At 47.0% G+C, this 8585-nt stretch overlaps 1 protein-coding gene across 1 annotated transcript in view; it reads right to left on the bottom strand.

Moving 5' to 3' along the window:
* RIMS4 (regulating synaptic membrane exocytosis 4) overlaps positions 1-5136 on the bottom strand; it is a 112204-nt gene extending 107068 nt beyond the window's left edge. Inside the window, exons 1-2 of the mRNA XM_030887063.1 lie at positions 5033-5136; positions 1265-1434 (exon numbers count right to left, since the gene is read on the bottom strand). Of these exons, the coding sequence (XP_030742923.1) occupies positions 1265-1434; positions 5033-5136 (274 nt within the window). The remainder of the gene's footprint in view (positions 1-1264; positions 1435-5032) is intronic.
* Positions 5137-8585: the final 3449 nt, after the last annotated feature.

The raw sequence follows: 8585 nt of genomic DNA, 5'->3' as shown, positions 1-8585 counted from the left end.
ACCCGGGGGTGTAGTGGGGCATGTATTAGGCTGCTAAACAAGGTCAGATTTTCAAACCCACCAATGATGTGCAGGAGAATGAGCCTTTCTGCTCTCCCAGACATTTATGGCCTCAGGAACCCCAAGTGGAAGTTCTACTCTGTCCTATAGGTTGCTATGAATCTGACTTGATTTGATGGCAATGAGCTTGAGTTTTTTTTTGAGCCCAGCCCTGTTTTGTTAACAAATATTTAAATAAACTCCTCTTGGCACAAGTTGATATGTGTGTACATGCCTACCGTGATGTCTAGAACAACATTCACCAAATAAACTCAATTCATAGTCAATTCCGCCTCAAAGCAACCCTATAGGACGTGTAGGCTGCCCCTGTGAGTTCCTGAGACAGCAACTCTTTCTGGGAGCGGACAGCCTCATCTTTCTCTTGCAGAGTGGTTGCTGGGTTCACACTGGGGACCTTTCGGTTAGGAACCAACACATTGCCCTTGATGCCAGTGGGGCTGCATTCACCAAAGAGGCAGTAGGATTTGAGGTGCCATTTGCTGTCCTCTGTGTACCCTCTAAGTTGTTTACTGTGGATACAAACTGAGTTTTTAAAAAAGAAAGCTGAACTTTTGGGTCAAGAGGGCTATGTGCACCTCCATTCCTCCCTCCCCCCTGCACACACATCCATTGAAATGACACAATAAACGGGTTTGGGGGAGGGGGGATACCCCTGGTGTGTGTGTGTGTGTGTGTGTGTGTACATATATTTTTTTACAGGCCTGGTTTAAAAGTTCATCTCTGTCCAATACGAACTCTGTGATCCTGGGCAGGCAACCTAACTTCCCGGGCCCTCTCAATTCCCTTTTCTGCAAAATTGGGGGTTTCCTGTGTCTCCAGCAAGACTCTCTCTAGAACACCGTCCACCAGTGTTAGTGTAGAACTCATGTTCGTTATCATCACCAGCTCCATCCCCTCCTGAAAACGAAGCCCTTCGTGAAGGAGCGGAATCACCCCCATCTGTGGTTCTCCACCTTGGTGGAGAATCTGCAAAGCCTCCTGTGGGTGGCCTGGCCCCAGTCAGGTGTGCTGCCACTCGGGCTGAGGGCTCCAGTCCCCTGGGACTGGCTACCAGCGCATAACAGTCCTTTGCGGATGACGGAGCCAATTTAAACTTTGGGAACCAGCAGGTGGAAATATACCCGGACTCTGGCCTCAGCGTGTCCCCCTCCCCTGCCCCCTGCATTTGGCTCCTCTCAGCATCCTCGCCTTCCTGGAACCTGACCCAGCCAGGAGCCCACGTGGCTGCAAGTTGCTCTCCTGTGCCGGTGGCTGCGGCACATGGCCCCCACAGAGACGCGGGGGTGGAAGAGGAGCTGGCGCGACGCGCTCGTCTGCTTCAGCAACCCATCAAACTGGAACTCCAGCTCCGGGATTAGGATGCGCTCGGCCCGCCTGCGGGAGTGACTGGCCAATCCAAGGACATCAGTGGTCAGTCCCTGGTGGGATGTGGCATCCGGCCGCCAGCAGCACTTGAACCTGCGTTCCCGCAGCCAGGACCTGCGTTCCCGAACCCCATCCCCAAAGGTGCCTGTCCCCACAAATCGCTAAGACTTGGAGCTGCCGGCTGGAAGGTAAATGCAGCGGAAAGGATGAAAGCCGCTCAGTCCTGCCAAGACCCCAGGGCTTGTCCCCTTACAGAGATAAGGTCATCGAGAAACAAGTACTGGTAGGAACTGGAAATCCAGGAATCCAGGGCGGATGAGCCCTACAGGACCAGTGGTGTGAGTGGCGAAACAGGGAGGGTAGAGGGAGAGTGGGTAGGAAAGAGGGAACCGATTACAAGGAACTATATGTGACCTCCTCCCTGGGGGACGGACAACAGAAAAGTGGGTGAAGGGAGACGTCGGACAGGGCAAGATATGGCAAAATAACAATTTATAAATTTTCAAGGGCTCATGAGGGAGGGAGGGAGGGGAAAATGAGGACCTAATGCCGGGGGCGTTTAAGTGGAGAGAAAATGTTTTGAGAATGATGAGGGCAATGAATGTACAAATGCGCTTTACACAATTGATGTGTGTATGGATTGTGATAGAGTTGTATGAGCCCCTAATAAAATGATTATTAAAAAAAAGAGAGAAACAAGCAATTCTGGGATAGCGCAAGGCTTTAATCACCTGAACCTACGGAGAGGAAACGTTTTGAGAACGATGAGGGCAGTGAATGTACAAATGCGCTTTACACAATTGATGTGTGTATGGATTGTGATAAGAGTTGTATGAGCCCCTAATAAAACGATTTTTTAAAAAACAAAACCTTAGTATCAAGTTAATGCAGACTCACAGCGACCCTGTTATAGGGCAGAGGGGAACTGCCCTTGTGAGTTTCCAAGATGATAACTCCCTCCTTACCCCCACCCTCCGAGTCTAAATTCTGGTGTTTCTTTCCTTCAAAGCATTTTATTCAGAGCTAATCCAGACACCATACTATTCCATAGCTCAAGCATATCAAACGGCCTCCTACAATCGCTACCACAATTGGTTTCAAAACATTTTCTTCCTTCTTGAACGCATTGATACCTGTCCCCCCTTCCCTCCCTGCCTGCCAGCTCTCCCGCCATACCCTCCAGGAACCTTTACTCTAGTTATTGTCTCTATGAATTGACCTATCCAAGATTTTAACTGTTTACGGGATTAGAAAGCCTCATCTTTTTCCCATGGAGCTGGATGGTGGTTTCGAACTGATAACTTGGGGTTAGGAGCCCAACTAGTAACCTCTATACCACCAGGGCTCCTGATTTCTCATCTGTAGCATGACAATAATCTGCAAAAACTCTTATCACTGGTATGGAAGATAACCCTGATGTATTCTTGACTAAAATACTAAATAATAAAATCAAACATTAAACTACTGATCCTGGAACCCGGGGGTGTAGTGGGGCATGTATTAGGCTGCTAAACAAGGTCAGATTTTCAAACCCACCAATGATGTGCAGGAGAATGAGCCTTTCTGCTCTCCCAGACATTTATGGCCTCAGGAACCCCAAGTGGAAGTTCTACTCTGTCCTATAGGTTGCTATGAATCTGACTTGATTTGATGGCAATGAGCTTGAGTTTTTTTTTGAGCCCAGCCCTGTTTTGTTAACAAATATTTAAATAAACTCCTCTTGGCACAAGTTGATATGTGTGTACATGCCTACCGTGATGTCTAGAACAACATTCACCAAATAAACTCAATTCATAGTCAATTCCGCCTCAAAGCAACCCTATAGGACGTGTAGGCTGCCCCTGTGAGTTCCTGAGACAGCAACTCTTTCTGGGAGCGGACAGCCTCATCTTTCTCTTGCAGAGTGGTTGCTGGGTTCACACTGGGGACCTTTCGGTTAGGAACCAACACATTGCCCTTGATGCCAGTGGGGCTGCATTCACCAAAGAGGCAGTAGGATTTGAGGTGCCATTTGCTGTCCTCTGTGTACCCTCTAAGTTGTTTACTGTGGATACAAACTGAGTTTTTAAAAAAGAAAGCTGAACTTTTGGGTCAAGAGGGCTATGTGCACCTCCATTCCTCCCTCCCCCCTGCACACACATCCATTGAAATGACACAATAAACCTTTCAAAAGATGAAAGAACACTATTAGGGTAATGAGAATACCTACCTTATAGAATGATGAGGTTCCAAATCCCACATCTACTAAGTACTAAACGATTGTTATGTATCCCCGCTCCCAACCAGTTACAGCTCTAGAAAGAGCAGGTACATGGGGAGTGTTGAACCCCTCGTGTGCTGTGACTCCCTCTCAGCCTTTTCTCAGCCTAATGTTTTTATTTTTTTGTTGGTTGTTATTTTTTAATCATTTTATTAGGGGCTCATACAACTCTTATCACAATCCGAACACACATCAATTGTGTAAAGCACATTTGTACATTCATTGCCCTCATCATTCTCAAAACATTTCCTCTCCACTTAACAGCCGAATGTTTTTAAATGAACAGAATTCCATGTGTAGGATCCCAGAGGACATTGTTTATATTGCTATGGTTAGCCAAATATGTACCAGAGCTGTCATACAGTCACACATGTGCTCCTTTGTTGCAAGATTTTGCATTATCTAATAACAGCCACAGTTTCAAAAGTTGTGACGAGCACAAATGGTCTTTCCAGGTAACTGCTACCACAGCAATAGGATAGAATATTATCTGTGATGTCTGTGGGTGATAAAAGCAGCAGGGCTGCAAATACTAGCAGGGATAGTGGCTTATGTCCTTAATTGGGGGAAGCACTTGATTCAAATTGACGTTGGGGAAAATAAAGATTGTTTTGCCCATTGATTCTGAACTCGAACCAAAGGCAGTACTGTCAATTCAACTCCAGTGCCTGGCGATCCTAGAGGACAGAGTTAAATGACCTCATAAGATTTCCAAGGCTGTAAATCTGCATGGGAGCAGACTCCCTCCTCTTTCTCCCACTGGGAAACTAGACTCAAACCACTAACCATTAGGTCAGCAGCCAACTCATGGCCTGTGATGCTAAACCAGAACAGACCTACATTTTTTTTTAATGCGGGTGCTCCAGAATGCCAACAGGAATGAGAAAAATTCTGGGTCAAAGCCCTGGAATGGAAGGCTTGGAAGAGGACTTAACAAGGACTATCAGGAGCCTGATGCACAGCACTGAATTATTGTCAGGATGGGAGAGAGGAGCACTCATTCAAAGTCATGTAGTCAGCCACCATCCTTGAGGTCGGAACTATTGTTTTGGACTCAGCTACTGGGCTACCCATTGAGTTGCTAACTGCAAAGTCAGTGGTTCGAATCCACCGGCCACTCTGCTGGAGAAAGATGAGATTTTCTATTTCTGTAAAGATTTTCAGGCTCTGACACCCAAAGAGGCAATTCTACTCTGTCCCACAGGGTTGCCATGAGTCACAATCAACTTGACAGCAGGGACTCAAGACATGTGGTTGCTGTTTAATGTGCCCGCGGCCCTGGTTTCCTAAGAGAAAGCCAAAGTTTCTAGCAGGTCTTTGACCTATAATTTTTCCTATTCTAGTTACCATTCCAGTTGGCCTGCATTCAAAATAAAATAGGGGTCTGAGTCAGGTGGAACCAGTTCAAAGGCACGCTTTACCCGCTGCACCACAAGGCTTCCTTCATCCATGTTCGGCGACCTCTTAATGTAATAAATATATATTTTCCATAGGACTTCGCTGAACTTCATTTTCCTAAGTCTGCTGTAACACATTATAGCAAACTTAAATGTCTGAAGACAAAAATGTATCTTCTTACAGTTCGGTGGACCAGTAGTTTGAAATGAAGCTATTGGAAGGGTTGGTTCCTCCAGGAGGTTTTGCAGAAGGAACTGTGCCAGTCTTCTCTCCTGGCCTGTTAGTCTGGGTTGACTGGAGAAACAAATCCAGAGACACTCAGATGTGTGTAAGAGAGAGTTTTATTCCAAAGAGCAATTGTACCTTAAGAAACCATCCCAGCCCTGTCCAGATCAAGTCCATAAGTCCAATATTAGCCTATATGTCTGATACCAATCTATAAATTCCTCTTCAGACTCATGCAAAAACGTGCATTGACACCAAACGCAGGAAGATCACAGGCCAGTGGGTGGAAAATCTTATGGATCCAGTGACACTGGAAGCATCTCAGCTCCAGGGCTCTAGTGTAGCTCTGTGTGACTTGTCAGCAGGAAGACGAAGCAGAGTGTGTGTGTGTATCTGGCCTCCAGTGAGCTATTTATTTCCATGGTGCCTCCAAATGAGGTCATCAATTTGCAACCTGGTTGACAGGCTAGACCCCACCCCTTCGCACGTTGACAGGAGATTATATATCTACCACACCTAGCTTCGGGTGCTTGCTCGAAACCCTTGGCATTTCTTGGCTTGTCGGTGCATCGCTCCACTCTCTGCCTCTATCTTCACATTACCTTCTCTGCTGGCTCCCTGTGTCGCCTCATCTTCTTATATGGACCACTCATTGGATTTAGGCCCCATCAGGCCAATTTTATCACAACACCTTTAACTAATAATATCTGCAAAGGCCCTATTTTAAATAGGGTCATTATTTGGGGGAAGCCTGATCAGCGCACTATTTTTTAAAACTCCCTGCCATTCTGACTCATAACGAGCCAATAGGACACAGTAGAACTGCCCCTTTGGGCTTCTGAGTGTGTAACTCTTCATAGGAGCAGAAAGCCTCCTCTTCATCTGGCAGCTAGTGGGTTTGAATCGCTCACCTTGCAGCCCAACACATAACCCACTCTGTCCCAGGTAACGAGACAAGTCTATTGATTTGGTCTCGTACTATAAGCTTTCCCCCATGACCATCTGCTCCTACGGAAGGGTGGACTTAAAGCTCAAAGACGTCTGTGCCTGTCAGCAGGGCTCGCTAGCGATGAGTGTGCGTGCGACTGTCCACTAGAGAGCCTCCAGTGTCAGTCTCTTTAGCTCTTTCCTCTTAGCCAGTCCAGTGCTCTAGGGAAGGCTCTTCTCTTTAATTTTAGGAGGGCATACTCACTGGCCAGCATCGAGAAACCAGCCTGAGAAAGGAGTTTGATGGCAGGAGCGCTTCCACATGGAAGCTTTCACTTAATCTTTTATATCACTACGGTGACCCTGTCCTCCACGGTGCTCAAGAAAACCCCACTGCCATCGAGTTGATGCCGACTCACAGTGACCTTTATAGGACTGGACAGAACTGCCCCTGTGAGTTTCTGAGGCTGTAGCCCGTTATGGGAGTTGAAAGCCCCATCTTTCTTCCAGGGAGCAGCTGGAGGTTTAGAACTGCTGACCTGGCAGATCGCCGCTGCACTCATACCCACTCTGCCACCAGGGCTCCGTGATTCAAAGTTCAGGTCCCCTCGCTGCTGCTTTCTAGAACTCAGCTCTCCAAGATGATTGTAGCTATTTAAACGCAAATGAGCTAAACTTATCAGTGCCTTTCCTCAGTCACCTTAGTCATAGGTCAAGGGCTCACTAGTCACATGTTGCTAGTGACAGGCTAGGCCACACTGGACAGCAGAAAAACCATTTCCATCCGTGCAGTAAATTCCATGGGGGGGGGGGGGGGCGGGGAGCTGGCACGAGGGTGGACACACTTTCTCTCTAAAGGACCAGACCAGACAGTAGACGGTCTCAGTGCATCCCATTGCCGCCCCTCCGTGTACTCAACGGTTCCATTTGTAGCACCAAAGTAACCACGGTCGACATGCAGACCAAGTAGGGGCACACAGAGCTGTCTTCTAATAGAGCTTTTTAAATGAACACTGAAGATGGAGTTTCATATCACTTTCACATATTATCAAATATTACTTTTCGATGTTTTCCAACCATTAAAAAACAGAAAGCTATTGTTAGCTCCCTCACTGCCAGCAGGTTGATGCTGACTCAAAGTGGCCCTGCAGCACAGAGTAGAACTGCCCCTGTGGGTTTCCAAGACTGCAAAACTTTATCAGAGTAGAAAGCGACCTCTTTTTCCCAAGGAGTGGTTGGTGGTTTTGAACCGTAAACCTTGTGGTTAGCAGCCCAATAAGTACCCCGCTACACCACCAGGGATGATTGTTAGCTAGCAGGTGGCAGCTTAGCAGCTAGCTAAGAACTGGTGGCAGATTGGACTTGACCCATGAACTCTAGTCTGTTGATTCTACTACAGTGCCGTTTGTAAAGATCTCTGTACGATTAACTCAAAGAGGGAACCGAAATGAAGCTTCGCTCTTTATTTACCTAGAAGCAGCGATTCTCAAACTGTGGGACGAGACCCCTTTGGGGGCTGAACGACCCTTTCACAGGGCCACCCAATTCATAGCAGTAGCAAAATGACAGTGATGAAGTAGCAACGAAAATAATGTTATGGTTGGGGGGTCACCACAGCATGAGGAACTGTATTAAAGCAGGGAGGCATTAGGAAGGTTGAGAACCACTGCCTACAAGTCTGAGGATCTGTTCAGGGGCTGCTTTCGGCCTGCACATAAGGCTCCGTGAGCAAAGCCCCTACTCTTTCCACCTGGAGCCCAGCACAGTGCTGCTGTGTAATAGGCTGTTAGTCAATAGAGTTGAACAATCAATTATTCACCAGGCAACCTTTGTCTAATCTGACTTTTCACTTACATCTGCCTTCAGAGAAAGAATGTGTTTATCATGCTGATGAGAATGTTCCAGTCTGCTTAACAATTATATTTCTTGTTATCAGTGAATACATTGACATTCCAGTTTTCCACGTTAGTCCCAGGAGCTTGGTAAATGTAGTTCTACCTCTGAGAGAAGATGCCAGCTCCTAAGCTTGTTAGAGTCCAGCAAACCGTGGTTACAGAAGTGGTAAGTCGCAGCTGAATCTGATAAGACTTATAAAGAGAGGGGAAGTAATGTGGCAGACAGAGTACTTGGAGAATTTCAAATGCTCCGTTGAAATTGCCTTCTCAGCATGATAAGGAGGAGAAGGTTATAGAATGCTAACATTGCCGTGACCGTAGGATGGTTATCCACCAAGGGCATTGTTGGACCCTGGCTGGCTGGGGCAAAAGTCACAAGTTGGATTAGCGCTATGCATGCCCCTGAGGAGTGGTTTGTGGTGGCGTAGTGGGTTAGGCATTGGGCAGCTACCCAC

Source organism: Echinops telfairi, unplaced genomic scaffold, assembly GCF_000313985.2.
Source record: "Echinops telfairi isolate 266 unplaced genomic scaffold, ASM31398v2 ScPeMD7_5592;HRSCAF=6446, whole genome shotgun sequence".
NCBI lineage: Eukaryota > Metazoa > Chordata > Mammalia > Afrosoricida > Tenrecidae > Echinops > Echinops telfairi.
This window is presented reverse-complemented; position numbering and strand designations above follow the sequence as displayed.